Source organism: Myotis myotis, unplaced genomic scaffold (genome assembly GCF_014108235.1).
Source record: "Myotis myotis isolate mMyoMyo1 unplaced genomic scaffold, mMyoMyo1.p scaffold_m19_p_3, whole genome shotgun sequence".
Lineage (NCBI taxonomy): Eukaryota > Metazoa > Chordata > Mammalia > Chiroptera > Vespertilionidae > Myotis > Myotis myotis.
The window spans coordinates 163485190-163510776 of NW_023416335.1; the positions used below are offsets into that span (position 1 = coordinate 163485190).

General features: G+C 42.7%; 2 protein-coding genes across 15 annotated transcripts in view; both read right to left on the bottom strand.

The window, feature by feature from the left end:
• DIP2B (disco interacting protein 2 homolog B) overlaps window positions 1–6607 on the bottom strand; it is a 231165-nt gene extending 224558 nt beyond the window's left edge. For 4 of the 7 annotated variants that reach the window (XR_004965843.1, XM_036297863.1, XM_036297862.1 and 1 more), the window contains exon 1: window positions 6359–6607. Coding sequence is in view for 6 of the 7 variants with exons in the window: in XM_036297863.1 (XP_036153756.1) it covers window positions 6359–6458 (100 nt within the window). In the remaining variant the exon portion in view is untranslated. The remainder of the gene's footprint in view (window positions 1–6358) is intronic. The other 3 variants (XM_036297860.1, XM_036297859.1, XM_036297858.1) reach the window with 2 other exon arrangements.
• A 3006-nt stretch (window positions 6608–9613) lies between these two features.
• Window positions 9614–25587, bottom strand: part of LARP4 (La ribonucleoprotein 4) — a 79422-nt gene continuing 63448 nt past the window's right edge. For all 8 annotated transcript variants that reach the window (XM_036301975.1, XM_036301974.1, XM_036301976.1 and 5 more), the window contains 3 exons: window positions 20678–20808; window positions 20393–20561; window positions 9614–14288 (listed from right to left, as the gene is read on the bottom strand). In XM_036301975.1, the coding sequence (XP_036157868.1) occupies window positions 13950–14288; window positions 20393–20561; window positions 20678–20808 (639 nt within the window). In that variant the 3' untranslated portion in view covers window positions 9614–13949. The remainder of the gene's footprint in view (window positions 14289–20392; window positions 20562–20677; window positions 20809–25587) is intronic.

A 25587-nucleotide genomic window follows, 5' to 3' on the forward strand; every position in this document is an offset into this window, starting at 1 on the left:
CTTTTTTAAGTACTGGAGACACTAAAACCAGGGAGGCTAGGCAGTCCAAGGTCACAGAGCTAGTAAGTGATAGGTCAGGACTTGGACCCACACTCACCAGATGCTAAAACCTGTACCTATCAAATGATTACACAACCCTGCCTTATGCCAAAATCAAGTTCCCAAGCACAGACATTACATTTCAATTCAAGTCAAATTAAGTGAGCAAAAATTTACTGCACTCCCAAAACAATGCAAGGAAGAAACAGTTGGGAGTTATTTAAAGTAGTTTAAAGCAGCGGTCGCCAACCTTTCGGACCTCGCGGACCACCAGTTGGCGACCACTGGTTTAAAGTATAAATGACCTCATCTCTGTAGGAGCTTACATTGAGGTGAAATGAAAAACACTCTAAGTTATATAAAACATATGACTGGAAAAAATTATATAAACTGTAAATGCTGTAAGGTTTGAAGCAAGAGAGCTCACAGTAGTCAGGGTCAGGTTTATTAAAAAGGTAGTACTTTGACCTGGCTGGTTTGCTCAGTGGTTAGAGTGCCTCCCTCCCCCCGACCAAAGGGTCTTAGGTTCGATTCCTGGTCAAGGGAATGTACCTTGGTTGCAGGCTCGATCCATGACCCCAGTGGGGTGTGAATGGGGAAGCAACCAATTGATGTGTCTCTCTCAAATTGATGTTTCTCTCTGTCTCTCTCCCTTTCACTCTCTAAAAATCAATGGAAAAATATCCTCAGGTGAGGATTAACCAAAAAAAAAAAAAGGGGGGGGGGAATACCCTTGAATGAGGATTGGAAAATAAATAAAAGTAAAAAAGGTAGTACTTCCGCTGAACTCTTAAAAAATTGTGAGAAATTTGTAACCGAGCGTTTCAGAGAGCATTCCAGAATTAATCATGAGAGCAGACCATGGAAAACTGTAGTAATTATAATACAAATATACTGTGAAGGCCCTTTTTACCAATCATCTAACTATCAACCCTGAGGTGCTAATCCTTACACAGGCCAGGAAAGAAAGTAGCCACCAGTGACTGGCTAAGAGTGAAGGGTTTCTCTTATTCAAAAATCCAGCTCAATGCTATAGGCCTGTCACCCAACAAGATTCATTTTCCAAAACGCAGCTGGAACCAGGGCATCCAAATAAGCCCTCCTTTACAGGGAGGTGGGTCACCCTCCAACAGACAGAACTCTGCCATTTCTCCTCTGGACTGCCCTCAAAACCAGTCACCTTCTAAGTTTTTGACAATCATGATGAAAATCAGTTTATAATCACTGATTTAGAATCACTCTGATTTTTTCCATCACAAGTAGTTTGGACTCCAAAAGAGTATCAACCAACTTTTCTCTACTTGACTCCAAGTAACCATAGAACGAATCTAGAGGTGAAGGATTAAAATGAATCGAGAAGTGAAGAATTAAAATTTGCCACCATGAGGATTTTCAAAAGAATGTACCATAGGCTCTGACAGCAATTCCTAAAGACAAATTCCAACAAAAGATGAGTACAGCCCACCAAAAAGAAAGACATGCAAGTTTTTAGGCGGTAGAGCACTAGTTAATGCCCAGTTTGGGTTCTTTAAAAATCCACACACCTGCTTTCCTTCATACTCCTAGGATCAGGCAGGACAACTGCTTAGATGTAATTTTCTGATAGAGGTATATCCTATGAATTCATGACTATGTTACAGATATCGGAGGGAAGTGGCCCACCTTCCCGGTCCCTCCCCCCCAGAAAGCAGGAGGAATTTGCCAGTTTTCTGGTGCTCCATTCTAGTTACCTGGTACTCAGTTTCTGAGATTGTGAGGTACAATCTCTTTTCTTTCTTTAAATATATTTGTATTGATTTCAGAGAGGAATGGAGAGGAAGACAGAAACATCAATGATGAGAGTCATTGATCGGTCACACCAGGGAATGCAACCCGGGAATGGGCCCTGACCAGAAATAGAACGGTGACCTCCTGGTTCACAGGTCGAAGTTCAACTACTAAGCCACTCCAGCTGGGCTGAAATACAATCCCTATCCAGTATCTTACCCTTTCAAATTTTTTAAAAATATATACTTTATTGATTTTTTACAGAGAGGAAGGGAGAGTGATAGAGTTAGAAACATGGATGAGAGAGAAACATCGACCAGCTGCCTCCTGCACACCCCCTACTGGGGATGTGCCCGCAACCAAGGTACATGCCCTTGACCGGAATCGAACCTGGGACCCCTCAGTCCGCAGGCCGACGCTCTATCCACTGCGCCAAACCGGTCAGGGCCAGTATCTTACCCTTTTCCTTTTCAATTCCCCCACCTCTTCCCCACTCCTAAAGAGGATTCCCTTCAACTCCCAGAACTTGGCCCTCTCTAATCCCTCCACCTTCCAGGTGGACACAGTACAGTGCATTAAGGACTGCGGAGCTCTGTGATGAAACAGATAAGAGAAAGGGAGGATGTGGCTGTGTTTGTTGTATTTGTGCTCAGAGAAGTGTTCAAACAAGAAAAGGGAGGATCCCTTCCTGCAAGTGTTATTTTATCTTAAATATCTTTCCAGTTGTCATCTCTGGACTGTTCTCAGATACTGAAAGACTTGCATTCCTTCCGACAGGCCACAGACATTATGAGATTTATTCATTTATTTATTTTCAAAATTTTTAAAGAGATGTATCTAATTTCTTTCTTTTTTAAAAAATTGATTTCAGAGAGGAAGGGATAGGGAGAGAGAGATATAGAAACATCAATGATGAGAGAGAATCATTGATCAGCTGCCTCCTGCACCCCCCCCATTGGGGATGGAGCCCACAACCTGGGCATGTGCCCCTGACCAAATTGAACCCAGGACCCTTCAGGCTGCAGGCCAATGCTCTATCCACTGAGCCAAACCGGCCAGGGTGACGTATGGGATTTCAATCCTTCATTCCTTCACACACAGGACTGAACTGCACAAGGTAAATCACAGCCTTCTCTACTAGCCAGCCAATCCTGTCTCGTATTTATAGTACATGCTGCCTTTCTACAACGACAAGCAGACAGCTTCCTCTTTTCTTAGCGGGCAGCCTCTGTACATAAATCCATCATGGTCTCATGTGCACACTGTTTTGATGGTGTTTTTAAGTGATTTCCCTACCAGGGTCAAAACTCCTTAAAAGCTAATATAGTCCCCTGCTCACCACTGTACCCCTATCACATGGTAGGAACAAAATAAATGTCTGCATCAAATACATGAAAGATAGATTTGAAAAAGAGTTCAGAAAGAGAATTAACCAGACTTTGGAATTGTAGCATACAACTGTTTTGTAGCCTTCCCTCAGAGTAAAACTTAGAGTTAATAGGTTGTGCAATCAATAACAGTAAAGATACTGAATCATTTGATGGTAATAAATGCCATAATTACATGGCAGCTTAGGATAATGGCACTTACTACATGAGCAAATTTAGACAAAACACTTAACCTTTCTGTGTCCTTTTTCCCCTCTGTTAAATAAAGAAGATGGGGGCGAGGGGGGCGGGCAGGGGAGAGGTGATAATATCTATTCTATCTATCACAAAATCGTAGTGAAGCTCAAATGACATGCTGTATAAGATCATTACACAATAATTGCATTATCAGACAGATTTAAACAAATAATTTTCATCATTTGTGCAACTTTATGTGCATACACTTGACTAAAACATATGAATAAAGTTCAGACAAAAGAGCCTATTTTCAACATATAATAAATACAATATATGTGACCATCAAAATTTTTTCAGCCATAGGCATACTTTATGGAAACCTCCCACCCTATTCAATGTATCTGTTAGAAAAGCTCATGTTATGTGTAAACTCAATTTAAAATGATTCTCCAGACAGTTTCAGGCTCTTCTTTCTGATGCAGAAGCAGGAGGCTTCACCCACCAAGTGCACGCTGACCTGCCAGAAGCACCAGCCTCAGCCCTGGGTTCTGCGGCAAACAGCCCCAGGAGGCACAACTGCATCTCAGCACAGAGCTGGCAGATCCCTGACCCAAGCCTCCAGCTGGAAATACAGGCGAGCACGAGGAGAGTCTTTAACAGCACGCAGCTCAGACTATCACTGCAGTTAGGGCCAAGGATGGCCTGAACCTAAGAAGAAATCATCATAAAATCAAGGAGTGAGTGCACCAAGGTCACCAACACATGACAAACACACAGTTAAAAGCACCTTCTCTTTTTAGAAGAAAAATGTACTTTAGCCAGAGCAGACCCTGGAGAGAAAACGTAAAACAAAGGAGGTTCCAAATATGCTACAGACATCACAAATAACACCATGTTATAGATAAGGGGGGCTGTTGGGTTGTTTCAACTTCGCTTGAATTCCTAAAAATATCCACCTACTTCTCCAGCAACCATTCTCTGTACTTGGAGCAAGAGCGAAACAGATGGCCAAGATGCTGACACTGCAGGCCCAAGGTTTTTCAACTGTGTTTTTCCCAGTTAGCCATTGCTAAACGTGATGAAATACAGGATAATGTGGCATGAATCTATAAGAAACCCATTGAAACGGAGTCACCCAAAACAACCCTGCACTGGAAAGCCAAGCCATGTACTTGTCCCTAAAAATGTCTCAGCCTCGGAATTCACAGTCTGTAGGAGTCTCACACCTTTCCGGAGGGAGAGGTGAGCTAATTAATCACTGTGAGTCCTAGAAACGGGTCCTCAGGATCGTCTTTAGAAACGCCCGGGGAAGTAAACGAGAATCAGATGCGAGCAGAAACACCAAGAATAAGGAGCTTCCAGGATTTCCCTCTACGTGTAAAAGCAATCAACTCCTATTTTTAATCTTGTTCTGATGCAAACATCCAGCCAACCCTCTCTCCTCCTGGCTAATCGAAGAAGGCTGATTTGTTACTGTGTAAAGTAAGTGTTCCAAAAGTCAGAACTGAGTGGCAGTCATCACAGATGTAAAGACAATGCTTCGGTGGAGGAGGGGCAGAACGAATGGCGATGCCCCCCCCACAGAAACGAACTCCTGTCTTTGGATGTTGTCCTGTTCATCCCCGCCCCCCCCCCCCACACACACACACACTGATTTTGGGGGCTGGCCAAAGAAGAACTAACTTACCAACCGAGTCACTGAAAATTATGCTGGTAATTAAGTGCAAATGAAAACAGCACCTCCCTACACATTGGGAAAACCTAACAGGGTTATTGGCAATAATAATTTCCTCCCATGTCAAACCGGATTTATAACACTCAAGTCTACTTTGGGCTTTTCACGTAAAGGAAGGGGGACGGCAAGGGGGCGGTGAAGGAGATAATGTCTCCATCAGTAAACAAAGTCCGAGCTCTCCTGGAAAACTTCTCACATTCTTTCCCAATCAACAGTTTTTAACCCACTTGAAAAATGCTCGTGAAGAGGGCCTTTGGCAAGGAACCCAATAAGAATGTGCAACTCTGGGGACCCCACCACAGCACTGACATCAAGCTTGGACAAAATGCTGCTTTTGTCTGGGAGGCAGCCTGCGATAAAAACAGGAACTTTATGAGAACTGATCACAACTGCACAAGAAGCCTGGTCACATGCCCACAGCCCAGCAACGCTTCTCTCATTGTTGTCCAAGGGACTCGTCTAGGAACAGCGGCTTGATTTATTCCATCCTTTTAATTCTCAAAATAAACGCAGCTCTCCTCGTACCGATCCATTGTCAAAAGAAAGGGGGTGCCGGCCAGGATATTTGCATGGAACCTCTCCCTCCCCCTTCAGACTCCCAAAGGTGATCGGATGTGGAAAATTCAACGCGAATACAGGCACCGGGTTGGGAGGTGGGGGGGGGGGGGGGCCCTTCCGACAAAGGTGAGGTCTCGGGGCAGTGCCGCGCGTCTGCCTCCGGTTACAGCCACCGCTTCAACCGCCCTGGGACCCTCCGCGGCCCACCCTGCTTCTCACGCCTGTCACCGGGGAGGCACCTCGCATTGTTAGAGGAGGAAGGAGCGCGGCTGCGGATCTCCATGTGTCTTTTTTTTTTTTTTTTTTGAAGGGGGACTCACAGGCGTGGGGCCTTCCCCTCGAGAAGGGTAGAGGGCAGGGGCAAGCTGTCAGCCGCCCTGTCGCAGCTCACCCCCACCCCCCGCGCCCGGACGCCCGGCCGAAGCGGAGGGGCAGCTTTGTCTCGGGTTTGGGGGGGCAGAGAAGACCTCTTCGCCAAGCCCCTGCGCAACACCCCCCCGCCACCCCCCCCCCCCCCGGGCACACAATGAGCGCACGGCCCACCCGCTTCAACGAGTGGGAGAGAAGGGAGGGCGACCCTTCAGAGCCCGGCCAGGTTTCCGGCATCCTCCTCCCCGCTCGCCCGCGCGGCCAGCAGGGCGCGCGGCGGGGACCCGGTCTCCCCCTCGCGGCGTTCGCACCCCGCCCGGCTCACCCTCCGAGAGCTCCAGCTCCAGCTCCGCCAGCTGCGCCCGCACTTCGGGCGGCAGCGCCGCCACCGCGGCCGGCGCGGGCTCCAAGCCTCGCTCCGCCATCCCGGCTCCGCCAGCCACACTCCGGAAGACAAGAGAGGGCGCCGAAGGAGGGACGGCCTGACGCGGGCCCACACCCCGGCTACAGGATCCGGCTCCGGCCGCCGAGCGCTGCCAGCACCGCCGCCGCCGCCGCCGCCATGAGCGAGGGTCACGTGCGCGCGCCGGCCCCGCCTCCGGGCTGAGAAGGCTCCGCCCCCACGGCCAAGTCGAGCTCGGGACTCGCGGGCTTACTGCGCCCCCTCCTGGCGAAGGTCTGAAAAGACGAGCCCAAGCCCGCCACCCCAATTCTCCAGCACAAAATGGGCTTAAGGTGTGGATGGCGTGGACACGCAGTTTCACCTTTTGAGAACTCACATGCAAGGACTTTCTAGGGGCTCCTGGCCATACTTTTCCAGCTCTCTTCACTTAGGCAGGGGCGTCTTTGTCTTGTCCCTTCCTCTATTTTACCTTGATTGACACCTACCCATTTATAGGTATCTGAACACCAGCCACTTCTTGTATTGGGGTTTACCGGCCCCATTTGCCAGGAGCTCTTTTGTTTCTGTTTCATTTCTGGCATTTATCACAGTGAAGGGACAATCCAGTTACTTCTGCCTGGCTTTCTAACTACTTGAAAGACGGGAACTTAGTCTTTATCTTTTTATCCTTCTTGGCGTATGGCTTAATAGGTTTTCCCCACAATTAATATTTTAACTCAGTATAAGGAATATCCAAACATTTGTGGGCTTTTGCCAGGAACTACTGGGGAAATGCTTATATTGTCATTTATATTCTTTCTTTAGTACTATTAACTTTTTTTTTTTTTAATGCCAATGCTCCCCCTCACAATTTGGGAGATTCCGTGTTTTCACTTCCCTTCCATGCTGATCCGAAGGTTATTTAAAACAGGCCCCAACATTTGCCAACTATGAGTTTCTAGTCAGTATATCATTCATGGGCTGGAAGAAAAAAAACATTTTTCTTAAGTTGAGCAAAGAATTTCAGGCCGGTTGGTGTGACTCAGTGATTAAGAGTCAACCTATGAACCAGGAAGTCATGGTTTCCTGCTGTATGTTGCTGCTCAATCCCCAGTAGGGGGCCTGAAGGAGGCAGTTGATCAATGATTCTCTCTCATCATTGATGTTTCTATATATCTCTCCCTCTCCCTTCCTCTCGGAAATCAATAAAAATAGAAAGTGAGGTCCATGCCCCCTTCCCAGAATCTGAATGGGTTTCTGATTATTTTGACCAATAGAACATAGCCCAAGTGATACTATGTGACTTCTGAGGTTAGGTTCTAGAAGGCCATGCAGCTTCCCTGGTTCTCTTTAAAGGCCCCCACTGAAGAGAACCCTCTCAGGACCCTCCTTCCCTGAACACTGAGAACCTAGCAACCTTCCTGCAGGGCACTGCCTGCCACACTTGGCAGGCCACGTGAGGTGCTCTGCCCAATGTCGCTGGCTAAGCCCAGCCTTGTAGTCATCGTAGCCTAGGGTGAAGAGGCCACTAGATGATTTCAGCCACTGGACATTTCGGTCTTCCCTAGCTGAGGTCCAAAACAATATGGAACAAAGACAACCGATGCCTGTTGTGCTCTGTCCAAAACCTTTGAATATAAAACGGTCATCCTTTTATGCCACTAAATTTGAGGTGTTTGTTACACAGAAAGAGATCACCACAGGGCCTTGGCAGGTGTCTGTTTATTCTAACAGCCCTTCAGCCCCTTTTCCTTGTCAGCAGACACCAACCCTGACTGAAGGTGAATATGCCAACTGCTCACTGTCCCACCCTCCTTGGCAGGTGTGTGATCCACTCAGGGAGGAGCGTCTTGGGGAGGATTTTCCTCCCTAATGAGAAACATTATTAAGGCTATCAATTTATTAGTCCATTAAAAATACTCTTCCTAATATGATAAACTTATTCATACCCCTCTCTTGGCCAAATGTATTTACCAACACATTGACATAAGGCTCTAAAGCTGTATGTAATCCTGTAAACATGTTATTAATGGGACCATTTTGCTCACTGATATTAACTATCTCCATTAAGATAAACTGTTCATTAGTAAACTAAAGGTTTTAGCTATTTAAAGGGGCAATGCTACTGAGCTAATTAAAGTGAACGTACACATTAGTTACCTCATGCATAACTTCGTAGATAGTAAAAATATCTTATTGCACTGTACTCACCATTTCACTTAAAGGAAGCACTTTATGGCTTGTCTTTGGCATATGCAAATTGCCAGCATGACTACTTTCGTCCTGTGGGGCCATTAAGGGCTACTTGACTTGAAGAAAAAAAAAAAAAAAAAAAGCACTGCATTAGAGCAGTGGTCTGATAACCAAGAGCAATGGCTGTATGGTGTATAGTCTGGATATGCTGGACAAAAGGATGATCCACATCTCAGATATGCTACTCAGAATGGCATGCAATTTAAAATTATGAATTGTTTATTTATGGAATTTGACATTTAATATTTTGACTGTGGCTGCCTTGGGTAACTAAACCATGGAAAGTGAAAGTGCAGGTAAGGGTGGACTGATGAACTATATTCAATAAAAGTTGAAATGTCACATTAATTTACAGATACCATCTGTTAAAAAGCTAGAGATTCACTCAGTTTTTCCATTTTTGCATTATCATGGTATTAAAAAGCTTAAAGACCTATTTAAATTTCCCAGTAAACTTTCCCTTTAAAAATCTATCAAACCTTCAGCTTTAAAAAATAAAACAAAAAAAACTTTAGCTTTAGGATTTGATACAATCAAAACAAAGATATGGTTGAAAAGGTAAAGGAAACCTAATGGTTTTCTCTTGAAAATAAGTTTTAAAAGCCCAGAATTTACATACTCAAGTCAGACCATACTATCAGCCCAATGAAAGCATATCCTTAAACCGCACACTGCCCTGTAATTTTTTACCCTTCAGTAACTGTTTCTCACACAAAAGTAACTTAAGAAAACCCCAGGATCATAAAGCTAAATCTTATAGCTCTCTGCCCTCACTTTACAGATGCAGTATCACATATCTTACCTCTGCCCCTTCCCCAAAACAAATCAAAACCTGCTGAGACCGGGATTGTAAGGGAACTAGAGAATGGGCAACATATAAAATTATTGAAAAGTAAATACAAGTAGTCATTAGAAATAAACCACCTGGAGAAAAGAAAACCAGTCTTGCTTTTAAACAATTTTATTTGTCCTAATTTTTGTTACTTTAATTTCCCATAGCACCTTGGCAATGTTGAAAACAAAAATACAAATACAGATGTACTCATTTTAACATAAATGCATGAGCATGTGTCACATCATTTTTTTAGGGGGTGGGAGGGACAGTTTTGACAACAGGAACAAACTTAAGCAATGGACAAAATAGAAGGCAGATAACTGGCTCTGACCCCCCCAACACAAACCGAACATTAGGAGATGTCACTCAAGGGACACCAGAATCAGAAAGAAAAAAAAAAGCAATGTGGCTGTTTCTTTATACTATATGCTAATCAGTGTTTTGTGCTAGAAAACTGAAAGTAAAACCATTTTCTTTTGTTGGTACCTGAGTTGCACTTTTAGGAACCAATCTACTCAGCAACTCATAAGAAGTTCTCAATTTAAAAAAAACACAAAACTTTAAATTTAATAATCAGGTGAATTTTGAAAGAGAATTTACTCTCAACCTGAAAACAAATTTTCTTTTCAACTTCTTAAAATATCTTCATTTAGCTAATGAAAACTGAAATGTCTATGTAACTTCCTGGAAGCTTAGACAAGCTAAATTAGCATATACTTAAAAGCCTAAAGTTAAAATTCTATAGCCACCAAATTGTAAGGAAATATATAAAATTAGGGGGGAAAAAACCACCATCATATAGTTAAGAATTTTTTAAAAATCCTTCAAAAGGAATATACTGTCCACTCTTAGATTTTATCTTTTCTGTAAAATACAAAGTGGATTCTTTTAAAATATGGTTAACATATATGGCCAACACAAATATCAGAGACTTAACCCCGGTGTGTTCAACTGGATCAAAGTAAAACCAGTGCACATTTACCCCCCAAAAATTCAGTATTAAGGCCATAACTAAGAAAGCTAGAGAATTATTTAGTAACTTTTAAATACTATTTTCTGTTCCAGCAGATGCTAATACTCCATCATTAAGCCTTTTGCAAAGCAAATATTATTTAAAAAGAGAAAGGAATGTGAAACAATATTCAAGCTTCCTTAATTTTAGGAACCAAAAATAAATTTAAAACCTGCGTGTTATTTGATCACATGCAGACTGAGCACAAAAGATGACAACAATAAACTACAGCACTGAAAGATTTTATCTTCTTCCAAAATTCAGTTGAAAAAAATTTAGACGGATCAATCTCTTGAATGCCAATGTCTATACTTGCAAAAATGAAGTTACTCAGGTTAGAGACAGGACCTGGATATCATGAAAACCTTAATTATCAGGATAGTAAATAGAGATAGGTTTTTGCAATATCTCTATATACCTTCTCTATGAAGTGCAAGGTGGTAAACTTGTGTGACTTTTTTCTCTTCATGCAGTAAGAACTGTGGCAGAAGATCACTGTACCATACACTCAATATCATTTTGTATCTACTTTTAGCTTCCAACAGCCCAAGGAAGTGTTAAGCCATAAGGATGAAGAAAAAAAAATCAGTATTTAAATTCCTTTCTAAAAAACCAAACAGCCCTGGCCAGTGTGTCTCTGTTGGTTGGAGTATCTTCCCATAAACTGAAAGGTGGCGGGTTCGATACTCAGTCAGGACATATACAAGAGGCAACTGATCGATGTTTTTCTCACATCAATGTTTCTCTCTCAGCTTCCTCTCTCTAAAATCAATGAAAAACATATCCTCAAGTGAGGATTACAACTAAAAGAGAACCAAATAAATAGTTGAACTATAATGAATGCTCAACCCTCATCAGTTACAGAGTAATGCTGGGGGGAAGGGGGGGCCAAGTTTCACACAATTCATAGGCATCATTAGATACAAACCTTAAATCTGCTGTAATAAAATAAATGCTAAATACATACTGTGAATATATATATTATATATACACGCACACACATTTATTCTTCCCTATACATCCCATCAAAATGGGGATTAGTTGTAATGAGGAAAATTAAATTAAAACAATATATTTTACAAGAGAATTTAAAAGGTCATGTCTTTAAATTAAATTTCTACTCTTAGTAACATTTTGGGGAAAAGCAAGAACACACTTTCTTCAAAAAGAAGACTCTTTTGTGTTTCAATTAAAATACTTAGTTTTTAAAAGTTGGAATAAGTCACATAAGTGTACAAATAATACAAGCCCACTTCTGTGACACACTGTAAAAAAAGCAATGTTTTGTTTCAAGTGCAATAATTAAGTTTATAATCCTTGCCAAGTGATTTTTATAAAATGTTTATTCTCTTAAATCCAATGCATTCACAGAGTGTTAACACTTTAAATGTTTATCATTTTCACCAACTGCAGCATTACCTAAGTAAACCAAAATAAGCACTTTATCATAGATATAGTCAATGATTATTAATACTTTTTAAAAAAAGAACCTAAACTTCCCCAAATTTCAGCACAGGTAGTTTAACTGTAGATTTCAGTTCTAGATGATTTAAAAAAATAGTGTGTAGAAATGATTCTTCTTAGTTAAATGTATTATATCATGTTATCAACCAACCAAATCAAAAGCAATTGCCAAGCTGAATAAGTTACAAAGAAATGATAACTCTGGCTTGTACAGAAATGTGCAGTGTTTTCAAAGCTCTGAACAGTTACCTACTAATACAAATCTCCACAGCTTAACTTAGAGTTGGAAGATGAGTTTTCACAGTAATGTAATTTTAACCTCCATTTACATTCATTTTAATATATTACTAAGATGTTTACTCTATGTCACAATGGTGCTTTCCAGTGTTCACAATTTACAGTTTCAATTTATACAAGTCATTCACTAACATAAGGGACAGTTATTGCTGCTACAAACTATCCCTAAAAAAACAAAACCCCACCTTACATAGAACTCTGAAAATGGTATGACTTAAAACAGATTAATCCAACATGATTTTTAGTATTTTAGCCATTTTCCATACACCAGCATGTAAACTTGCCTATTTAATATGAGAACTACAACTTGATTCACTGAGATATTATGTAATAATTTTCTTCAACTACCTTTTTCACCTTAACTCAAAAATCTCCTGACTTGCTTGATGGCTCTGCTTCTGTGAATTTCAAACTGTATTTTTAATTTTATTTTAATTTTTTGGAGAAAGGGAAGAAAGGCAGGTTATGATAAATACACTGTAAACAGAAAAAGTTGCCCCCAAATTAAGCCTTTAAAAATTTTTTTTTTACTTCTACACTATTTAACACTTTAAGAGTCAATTACAATGTTTCATCTTTAACACTAATACAAATAAATTATAGTCTGCTCTACCATTCTGGGATCTAAACTTCTAAATACATGAACAGAAGAGTAAAATACTCCATTGTTCAATTCAGAAATTTAGAACAGTTATATGATTTGACTAGACTGGTCAAGGTGGTTAGAAACATACAATTATGTAGGTGGTTAGTTAAATTTGCTTCTGGGGGTTGGTAGTCAAAGAACAGAGAGTAGCAAAAATGAAGTAACACACAAAAAATTATTTCCTATTTTAGGGGGAGGGGGGAATCACAGGCCAGTTTAAACCTCTGTAGGCCTTTTGATCTACCCCTACTCAGATCTAAGACAGATTTTTCAATTATCTGAATAACCCCCATTCTTTCCGTGAGTATCAAACTGATTGGTAGTCACATCTCCAAGTACAATCAAAAGCTTGTTGAATAAAATATTAGTAAGGTCAAAAGGAGACTACATATCAAACTGGAAAAATAATCTACTCAAGTACATTATTACATTCAGTTTTCAAATCATTTACTAACATGACAACAGATTTGGCTTCAGTCACTCTTGTACACACAACACACCCAAACAGGCACCCCAGTCACTGATCTGCTTTGCAACACAAGGCCATAAAGGCAGAGATGGCATTCTCTAAGCCAAACTTTAAATATATTTAAAAAAGTAATTTCTAATTTTACAGAAATGCTTCTTCAAAAAATATTTTCTCTCACTCCCTCATCTCCTATACTGAAGGATGTGTAATATGTTTTATCCCCAAGCTAAATCTGAACCCTCAAAATTGATTCCAGGCAGATCTCTGCAAATTAAAATCAAAAACAAAAATAGAAAAATTATATTTTTATATATGTATACATATATATATATATATTTATACTGATTGGAATCCTCCAGCATTTTAAAATCACTTTAGAGATGAATTTTGGGATTCTGCTCACAACTCCAAAATCTGTAATGATTTAAGGATATACTTTCTCTTGTTTCCTTCCTGGTCACCCTCTCCCCTCTATAACAGTTCAATATAGCCACAGCTCAAGTTTAATGGGAAGAGAGAGAAGTTTTTGAATAGTTTTTGTTTGTTGGTTGGTTTGTTTTACTTTGGTGATCTGGGTGGCACATATTGCTCTTTGCCATTACGTCGAGTAACTCCCTGAGGTATGGCCCTATGGCCAAACTGGCGTCTCTGTTCCCTGATTTTTCCAGCTGCTCCCCTGGGAATGGTATTGCCTCGGAAGCCAGAATAATCCTTACTAGCCCTTGCTTCTGGCTTCTCATGTGGTTTCTCAATGGACTTCTCAGGAGCTCCATTCTCTTCATTTTTGGTGGGAGACACTACATTGGAGCGAAGTTCTCGTAGCGGCTGCACAGGAATTGGAGATGGCTCTTTAGGGGGCTTCTGGCACACTTCAGCATAACTTAGCTTTCGGGGTTCCTTGGAAGGGAAGAAAAACAAAACATTTTTATGGTGTACATTCCCTAAGTAATAAAGTACAAAAAGGATAGTACTGACCACAAGAAAATCAGTAAGTTATTTCCTAAGAAAGGGTAATAGGTGCTCTAATATACAATGCTATTAACGTGTATTAGTACAATCTTTTAAAAAAAAATTTTGATTGATTGATTTTAGAAAGAGTGGGAGGGGGATAGAGAGAGAAACACTGATTTTCCACTTATTTATGCATTCACTGGTTGCTTCTTATATGTGCCCTGATCAGGGATTGAGCCCACAACCTTGGCATATAGGAACGACGCTCTAACTAACTGAGCTACCCAACCAGGGCCAGTACAATCTTGTTAAGAAAGTACTTTTGTGGCCCTGGCTGGGTGGTACCGTTGTTGGAGTATTGTCCCCTACACCAAAAAGGTTGCGGGTTCAATTCCCGGTTAAGACACATACCTAGGTCACAGGTTTAATCGCCAGTCAGGGTGTGTATGAGAGGCCACCAATCAATGTTTCTCTCTCACATCAATGTCACTCTCTTCCCTACTCCCCTACCCCCAAATCAATAAACATATCCTAGAGGGTAAAAAAAGAAAAAGTACGTTTGTTGAAAATAATAAAAACTGCTGCAAATTATGTATGAAACAATAAATTCACTTGAGGAATTTATCTGAATTCTCATATGTTAGCATGTTTATAGTAATGAGAAAAAAAACTGGAAACAACCTAAATGTCTAACAAGGACAGATTAAATTAACAGTCCATCCATATAATGAAATAAAATGGTTTCATTCTCTTTTCCCTTGATACAAAGAACACTAGGCGGGATTCTATAAGAATTTCTGCAGAGCAGTTGGAAACCAATCATATATTAATGAAAGACTAATTAAAAGTCTTAATTTATTTTATCTGAAAAAGTAGGCCAACAGGGGTGTTGTGAAAATAGGATAGTAGGTATTCAATACTTGCTAGCTGCTATTCTATTATTACTACTCTTATTACTTTAAATGTTTTTATTGACCTCAGAGACAGGAAGGGAAAAGGATACAAAAACATCAACTGGCTGCCTTCTGCACATCCCCTGGGGATCAAGCCAGCAAACCCGGCATGTGCCCTGACCAGGAATCAAACTTACAATCTCCTGGTGCATGGACCGAACTCAACCGAGTCATACAAGCTGGGCTTGTTGTTATTATTATTATTACTAGGGGTCCGGTGCACTGGGGGTGGAGGGAGGGGTCCCTCAGCCCGACATGCACCCTCTCCAATCTGGGAACCCTCAGGGGAGCCCTCTCCAATCTGGGAGTTTCTGTCTTTGCAATCATATGAGCAAATTGTCTGAAACCCCCAACCCAGTTTGGTTTGTTGCTCACAGAATAATAGAGGATTTTTTTTTTTTCTTTGCAACATTGGTAGATTTCCTGAAAGTTTTAGGATATCTTCCCTTTAATTTTTCCTAGAAACTCTGATTTTACTTATGTCTCTCACCTTTGCTTTCCCTCCATCCCGAACCGCAACAGTAACTTGCTCCAGGCTCACTTTGCTCTAGCGCAGTGGTTCTCAACCTGGGGGTCACCAACCTGTGGGTCGCAACCCCTTTGGGGGTCGAACGATCCTTTCACAGGGGTTGCCTAAGACCATCAGAAAACACATATATAATTACCTATTGTTTTTGTGATTAATCACTATGCTTTATGTTCAATTAGTAACAATGAAAATACATCCTGCATATCAGATATTTACATTATGATTCATAACAGTAGCAAAAGTACAGTTATGAAGTAGCAACGAAAATAGTTTTATGGTTGGGGGGTCACCACAACATGAGGAACTGTATTAAAGGGTCACGGCATTAGAAAGGTTGAGAACCACTGCTCTAGCGTCTAGGACAGTGGTTCTCAACCTTCTGGCCCTTTAAGTACAGTTCCTCATGTTGTGACCCAACCATAAAATTATTTTTGTTGCTACTTCATAACTGTAATATTGCTACTGTTATGAATCGTAATGTAAATATCTGATATGCAGGATGGTCTTAGGCGACCCCTGTGAATGGGTCGTTTAACCACCAAAGGGGTCGCGACCCATAGGTTGAGAACTGCTGGTCTAGGAGATCAGTCTGCCAACAGAATTACGATTCCCAGCATTCCTGGTGCTCCCCATGCTCTGGGGCTCTGGGTTTTCCCCAACTGACAAAGGGAGCTACATCCCTCCAAGCTGCCATCTCTCCCACTCTGCTGTGTATGCAAATTACCCATCATCCTTGTTGAGTTAATTTGCATACTCGCTTCTCATTGGCTGGTGGGCATGGCTTGTGAGCATAGCAGAGGGACAGCTAATTTGCATGTTTCACTTTTTATTATATAGGACTAGAGGCCCAGTGCACAAAAGTATGTGCACTTGGGGGAGGGGGGGGCGGTCCCTCAGCCCGGCCTGTGCCCTCTCGCAGTCTGGGACCCCTCGGGAGATAACGACCTGCTGGCTTAGGCCTGTTCCCGGGTGGCAGAGGGCAGGCCCAATCCCTAGGTGCAGCCCATGGTTGGGCTCAGAGCAGGGCCGATTGGGGAGTTGGGGCGCCGCCCCGTCATGCACAGATCAGGGCGGATTGGGAGGTAGCAATACCACCCTCAGTCACGCTCAGGGTAGGGCCGATCGGGGGCGTTGGGGCACCGCCCCCTGTCACACTCAAGGCAGGGTCGATCGGGAGGTTGCGGCGCCACCCCGTCACACACAGAGTAGGGCCAATCAGGAGGTTGGGGCGCTGCCCCCTGTCATGCACAGAGCAGGGTCGATCAGGGGGTTGGGGAGCTCCCCCCTGTCACAAACAGAGCAGGGCCGATCAGGGGGTTGGGGCGCTGCCACTGTCACACTCAGGTCAGGGACGATGGGGAGGTTATGGCTCCACCCCGTCACACACAGAGCAGGGCCCATGGGGGGGTTGGGGCTCCGCACCCGGTCACACACAGAGCAGGGCTGATCAGGGGGTTGGGGTGCCGCACCCTGTCACACACAGAGCCGCAGGGCAATCAGGGGGTTGGGGAGCTCCCCCCAATCAGGCACAGAGCACAGCTGAGCAGGGGGTTGGGCGCCTTCCCCTGTCACGAACAGAGCAGGGCTGATAGGGAGGTTGTGGCCCCACCCCCTATCACACACAGAGCCGCAGGGCGATCAGGGGATTTGGGCACTGCCCCGTCACGCTGATCCCGGTGCCGGGAGGCATATTACCCTTTTACTATATAGGATAGAGGCCTGGTGCACGGGTGGGGGCCAGCTGGTTTGCCCTGAAGGGTGTCCTGGATCAGGGAAGGGGTCCCCACTGGGGTGCCTGGCCAGCCTGGATGAGGGGCTGATGGTTGTTTGCAGCTGGTCACACCCCCTTCAGGGTGGGGGTCCCCAGTGGGGTGCCTGGCCAGTCTGGGTGAGGGGCTGAGGGCTGTTTTCAGGCTGGCAGGTGACTGAAGCTCCCAACCACTCCTTTTTTTCTTTTTTCTTTTTTTTATTCTGGGCCAGCTTTAGCTCTGAAGCTTGGCTCCAGCTCTTAGGCCTATGGCGCTGAAAGCAGATATCTGGTTTGTTTGGGTTCTATAATCAAAACACTGTTTCAACTCCAGCTCTGAGATCCCAGCTGGCTGAAAGCAGGTTTCTGGGGTTTTGTTTAGATTCTATATTTGTAACAATGTTTCAAACTGCAAGCTCAGAGGCTGGCAGCGGGAGGCAGGGAACGTTGGAGTCCTCCGTCACTGAAGCAAGCAAGCCTCATATTCGCTTCAAGCTGCCTGGCTGCCAACCGCCATCTTGGCTGGCAGTTATTTTGCATATCGCCCTGATTAGCCAATGCGAAAGGTAGCGGACGTACAGCTAATTATCATGTTTCTCTTATATTAGATAGGACTAGAGGCCCGGTGCACAAAAATTTGTGCACTCGGGGGGCGAGGGAGGGAACCCTCAGCCCGGCCTGTGCCCTCTCGCAGTCTGGGACCCACTCAGGGGATGACCACCTGCTGGCGTAGGCCCGCTCCCTGGGGGATTGGGCCTAAGATGGCAATCAGACATCCCTCTGGCAGCCCAGCAGCCCTCGGGAGATGTCCACTTGCCAGCGGGGAGCAGGCCTAAACTGCAGTCGGACATCCTTAGCGCTGCTGAGGAGGCAGGAGAGGCTCCAACCACCACCGCTGTACTGGCAGCCATCAGCCTGGCTTGTGGCTGAGCAGAGCTCCTCCCATGTGAGAGCGCCCTGACCACCAGAGGGCAGCTGCTGCATTGAGCGTCTGCCCCCTGGTGGTCCGTGTGTCATAGTGACCAGTCATGCCCAGTCTTTCTGCTGTTAGGGTCAGTTTGCATATTACCCTTTTACTATATAGGATAGAGGTCTGGTGCACGGGTGGGGGCCGGCTGGTTTGCCCTGAAGGGTGTCCCGGATCAGGGTGCGGGTCCCGCTTGGGTGCCTGGCCAGCCTGGATGACGGGCTGATGGCTGTGTGCAGCTGGTCACACCCCCTTCAGGGTGGGGGTCCCCTTGGGGTGCCTGGCCCGTCTGGGTGAGGGGCTGAGGGCCGTTTTCAGGTTGGTGGGTGACTGTAGCTCCCAACCTCTCCTTTTTTTCTTTTTTCTTTTTATTCTGGGATTTATTTACCTTCTATGACTGTCACTGGAACTGAGAGCTGGCTTTAGCTCTGAGGCTCGGCTCCAGCTGAGACCTTGGCTGCTGAAAGCAGGTATCTGGGTTTGTTTGGCTTCTATAATTGAAACACTGTTGCAGCTCCAGCTCCAAGGCCGGCTGGCTGAAAGCAGGTTTCTGGGGTTTGTTTAGCTTCTATAATTGTAACACTGTTTCTTAGAGTACAGCTCAGAGGCCGGCAGCAGCAGGCAGGGAACCTTGGCTTCCTCCATCACTGGAGCAAGCAATCCTCCTGTTCGCTTCAGCAGCCTGGCTGCCGGCTGCCATCTTGGTTGGCAGTTAATTTGCATATCGCCCTGATTAGCCAATGGGAAGCATGTCGGAGGTACGGTTAATTACCATGTTTGTCTATTATTAGATAGGATTATATTATTAAATCACAAGATAAAATATTCCTTAAAAAAATTTATTGATTTGAGAGAGAAACAGAGACACAAACTGACTTATTGTTCTACTTATTTATGCACTCATTGGTTGATTCATTTATATGCCCTGACTGGGGATTGAACCCACAACCTTGGCATTATCGGGACGATGCTCCAACCAACTAAGCTACCAGGCCAGGGATAAAATGTTCTAAACCTAGAAAAAAGAAATAGCTATACCAAAATACTACTAGCTATATCAATAAATAAAAGGCTTGGCTGGTGTGGCTCAGTTGGTTGAGCATCATCCCATGCACCAAGAGGATGCCTGTTCAATTCCTGATCAGGGCACATGCCTGGATTGGGAGCTCAATCCCCAGTGGGGGCATGCAGGAAGTAGCCAGTTGATGTTTCTATCTCTCTCCCTCTCCCTTCCTCTCTCTGTAAAATAAAAGATAATAATAACAATAATACATACATATATACACACATTAAATGAAAGGATTATAGGTAAATTTTGTGGTCCCCCCCCCCCACCCTTGCCTCTGCTTTTCTGTATTTCCCTAATTATAAAAATAATTCTGGAAATTGAATAAAAACTAGCATTCCCTCATGGGTTCCACAGACTTGTTAAGCATTACATACATACACACACACACACACACACACACACACACACACACACACACACACACACACACAGTCCAAGGGGCTCAAAGCCTCCTTACGCTAACCCAAAAATGATTCATACAACATAACATAGACAAGAAAGAAGTTTCACTTAACTATAATATGATCAGAAAAAAGCAATCAAAAGAAACAGAATGAATAGTAACTTCTTCACTCCCTCAACATGACTAAAATTCCCCATTTCTTCACAGTGACTTTAAAGTCCTTTAGCTTTTTGGCAGGATGTAGGCAACCCCAATTTGGGCTATTTCCAAATGACTCTGCTACAGCAAAGAGTTATGGGGCGTGGGGGTGGGGGTGGGGGTGAGAATGCTCATTATTAAACCGATGATATTTTTCTCACATAAACTAAATTCACCAAGTTACCTGTAGGGCCACAGTTACAGCTGCATTTATGTTATTATCACATGGTGAAGCAGTATTTGTCCCTGATGGCTTTGCAGGATTTGGGGAAGAAACTGATATAGTTGTCGAGTTGAGAACATCCTTCTGAACAGTGGAATCCTCCACTAGATCCTTTTCTATATGAGTTGTGCTAAGAAAAACAGAATTTTACATTAGATGTAATATAGTACACAGAAACAGGTGAGCAAATGATCAGAAGAAAAAGTAATCTTAATGCGGAAGATCTTTCCATATCAAAAACTGTACCTCAATGCAGGAGGCTCAGCTGTACACGAAGGACCGGTACTTGTATTGAGTTGCTGGGCAGCGGTGCAGTCGGTCTGTTCATCCTCTGCAGGCACTGGGCAACTATCCCCTTGTCTTAACTCTTCATTATCCTTAAAGTGAAAACATATTTCAAAATTACATTTATAGCAAAATACAGCATGGGAATGTAGTCAATAGGAAATTTAGTCAATAATTATGTAATGTGCCAGGTAGGTACTAGACCAGTGATGGCAAACCTATGATACGCGTGTCAGAGGTGACCCACGAACTCATTTTTTCGGTTAATTTTTCTTTGTTAAATGGCATTTAAATATATAAAATAAATATCAAAAATATAAGTCTTTGTTTTACTATGGTTGCAAATATCAAAAAATTTCTATGGGTGGCACAACACTAGAGTTAAATTAGGGTTTTTCAAAATGCTGACAGGCCGACCTCAAAAGGTTTGCCATCACTGGACTAGACTCATCAGGGGGATCACTTAGCACAGTGGTTTCCAACCTTGGCTGCACATTAGAATCACCTGGGAATCTTTCTAAAATCCTGATTTCTGGGCCTCATCCTCCGGAAATTCTGTTTCTTTGTTACTAATGTTGTGGCCCCACCCCATAACAAAGAAACAGAATTTCCGGAGGATGAGGCCCAGAAATCAGGATTTTAGAAAGATTCCCAGGTGATTCTAATGTGCAGCCAAGGTTGAGAACCACTGACTTAGCAAGTTATATAAATGTCTAACTGCTGAGATGACAGAAGATGGCGGCGGTATAGGCAGACGCGTCCCAGGTCGTGTCCCGGAGCAAATGGAGTGAGCAGCTGAAACTAGTAACATCCACCCCGAATTGGCGAAATTGCTCAGCTGGTGAGACGGTTTGCAGCCGGGAAGAGCAGAACTCCCCTGGAAAGCAGATCCAAGCAACAGCAACCTCCTGAGCACCACACCCTCTGCTGAGGAACAGCAGCTGTACGTGAAACCTTGCCCCACCAGCCAGAAGAGCCACCACAGCTGTGAACAGCACCCACCAGAGGAGCTGCTGCCAACTGAAGAGCAGCTGCTACCGCAACCGCCCGAAGAGCAACCACAGACCAAGGAGTCACTGCCACCAAGGGAGCAGCCACTGAACGACTCAACGTCTAGATATGTCAGTGAGATCAAACATGGGTAGACAAAGAAACCCCCAAAGGAAAGAGAAGGAGGACTCTCCAGAAAAGCAGCTAAGTAATACAGAGGCATGCAACATGACAGATAAAGAATTCAGAATAAGGGTCCTAGAGTGCATAAACCGGATGGAGGAAAAAATCGACAACCTCTGCAAGAAGCAAGACGAAACAGATGAAAAAATCGATAACATATGGAAGAAGCTAGAAGAAACAGATGAAAAAATCAACAACTTAAGTAAGACCCAAGAAGAAATGAAGAGTGATATAGCTGCAATGAAAAACTCCATTGAAAGTATCAACAGTAGACTGGGTGAAGCGGAGGACCGAATTAGTGAATTAGAAGACAAGGAAGCAAAACACACCCAAATTATACTGCAATTGGAGAAAAAAATGAAAAGACAGGAGGAGAGCCTAAGGGAGCTTTGGGACAACATGAAACGAAACAACATACGAATAATAGGGGTACCAGATCAACAGAAGGATGAACAAGGATTAGAAAACCTATTAGAAGAAATAATATCAGAAAACTTCCCTGAGGTGGGGAAGAAAAAAGTCACACAAGCCCAGAGAGTCCCAAACAAGGTGAACCCGAAAAGACCCACACCAAGACACATCATAATTACCATGGCAAATGTTCATGACAAAGAGAGAATCTTACAGGCTGCAAGAGAGAGATGGAAAGTTACATACAAGGGATCTCCCATTAGATTGTCAAATGATTTCTCAATAGAAACATAACAGGCCAGAAAAGAATGGACGGAAATTTACAAAGTGATGCAAAGCAAAGGACTGAATCCAAGAATACTCTATCCAGCAAGGCTATCATTCAAACTTGAAGGGGAAATAAGAAGTTTCACAGACAAAAAAAGGCTAAGGGAGTTTATCACCACCAAGCCAGCAATGCAAGGAATGCTAAAGGGACTGCTATAAAAATAAGAAATAAAAAGCTCAGAAAGAAAACAGCCACACAAAAACAGAAATGCCTACAAACAAGTACCTTTCAATAATAACTTTAAACGTAAACGGACTAAATGCTCCAAACAAAAGACATCGAGTGGCTGAATGGATAAAAAAACATGACCCATACATCTGCTGTCTACAAGAAACCCACCTCATTAGAAGGGACTCACACAGACTGAAAGTGAAAGGATGGAAAAATATCTTTCAGGCAAATGGAAAGGAAAAGAAAGCTGGGGTAGCAATACTTATATCGGACAAAATAGACCTCAAAGTGAAGGCCATAACAAGAGATAAGGAAGGCCACTTCATAATACTAAAGGGATCGATACAACAAGAAGATATAACCCTGGTAAACATATATGCACCCAATGCAGGAGCACCCAAATTCATAAAAAAACTCCTGGAAGATATCAAAGGAGAGATCGACAACAATACAATCATAGTAGGGGACTTTAATACACCACTAACAGCACTGGATAAGTCCTATAGACAAACAATCAGCAAAGATACAGCAATCCTAAATGACTCACTAGATCAGATGGACTTAATAGACATCTTCAGAACACTTCACCCCAAAGCCAGGGAATATACGTTCTTCTCAAGTGCTCATGGGACATATTCAAAAATAGACCATATATTGGGTCACAAGCAAAGTATCCCCAAATTCAAGAAAATTGAAATCATAAAAAGCGTCTTCGCAGACCACGATGGCATAATATTAGAAATAAACTACAATAAAAACAACCCAAAATACTCAAACACCTGGAAGCTGAATAGCATGCTATTAAATATTGATTGGGTTACCAATGAAATCAAAGAAGAAATTCGAAACATCCTGGAAACTAATGACAATGAAAACACAACAATCCAAAACCTATGGGACACAATGAAAGCAGTCCTGAGAGGGAAGTTTATAGCTCTACAGGCCTATCTCAAAAAACAAGAAAAAATGGTAGTAAATCATCTAACTCTACAACTCAAAGAATTAGAAAGAGAGCAACAAGAAAACCCCAGAGTGAGCAGAAGGAAGGAGATAATAAAGATTAGAGCAGAAATAAATGACATAGAGACCAAAAAAACAATACAGAAAATCAATGAAACCAAGAGCTGGTTCTTTGAAAGGATAAACAAGATTGACAAACCTCTAGCCAGACTCACCAAGAAGCAAAGAGAGAGGACCCAAATAAACAAAATCAGAAACGATAGAGGCGAAATAACAACAGACCCCACAGAAATACAAATGATTGTTAAAAAATACTATGGACAGCTCTACTCCAACAAACTAGACAACCTGGAGGAAATGGACAAATTCCTAGAAAAATACAACATTCCAAAACTCAATCAGGAAGAATCTAAAAATCTCAACAGGCCAATAACTATGGAAGAAATTGAAGCAGTCATCAAAAAGCTTCCAGCAAACAAAAGCCCAGGACCAGACGGCTTCACAGGGGAGTTTTACCAAACATTCAAGGAAGAACTAAAACCTATCCTCCTCAGACTACTACAAAAAATTCAAGAGGAAGGAACACTTCCAAGCTCATTCTATGAAGCCAGCATCACCCTAATACCAAAACCAGGTAAAGACAACACAATGAAAGAGAATTACAGGCCAATATCCCTCATGAACATAGATGCCAAAATCCTCAACAAAATCTTAGCAAATCGGATCCAGCAGTACATCAGAAAGATCATACACCATGACCAAGTAGGATTTATCCCAGGGATGCAAGGATGGTACAATATCCGCAAATCAATAAACGTGATACATCACATAAACAAATTGAAAGAAAAAAACCACATGGTCATATCAATTGATGCAGAAAAAGCATTTGACAAAATTCAACACCCATTTTTGATAAAAGCTCTCAGCAAGGTGGGAGTAGAAGGATCATACCTCAACATAATAAAAGCCATATATGACAGGCCCACAGCCAACATCATACTCAATGGACAAAAACTAACACCATTTCCCCTAAGAACAGGAACAAGACAGGGATGCCCCCTCTCACCACTCCTGTTCAACATAGTACTGGAAGTGTTAGCCATTGCAATTCGGCAAGAAGAAGAAATAAAAGGCATCCAAATTGGAAAAGAGGAAGTAAAACTGTCCTTATTTGCAGACGACATGATATTATACATACAAAACCCTAGAGACTCCATCAAAAAGCTACTGGACTTAATACATGAATTTGGCAATGTAGCAGGATACAAAATTAACCCCAAGAAATCCGAGGCATTTCTATACACCAATAGTGAACTTTCAGAAAGAGAGATTATAAAAACAATCCCGTTTACCATCGCACCAAAAAAATTAAGCTACCTAGGAATAAACTTAACTAAAGAGGTAAAAGACCTCTACTCAGAAAACTACAGGACGTTGAAAAAAGATATAGAGGAAGACATAAACAGATGGAAGAACATACCGTGTTCATGGATTGGTAGAATCAACATCATTAAAATGTCCATACTACCCAAAGCAATCTATAAATTCAACGCACTTCCCATTAAAATACCAACGGCATACTTCAGAGATCTAGAACGAACTCTCCAAAAATTCATCTGGAATAAAAAAAGACCCCGAATAGCTGCAGCAATCCTGAAAAAGACCAAAGTAGGTGGGATCTCAATACCAGATATCAAGTTGTATTACAAAACCACTGTTCTCAAAACTGCCTGGTACTGGCACAAGAATAGGCATATAGATCAATGGAATAGAATAGAGAGCCCAGAAATCGGCCCGAACCAATATGCTCAATTAATATTTGACAAAG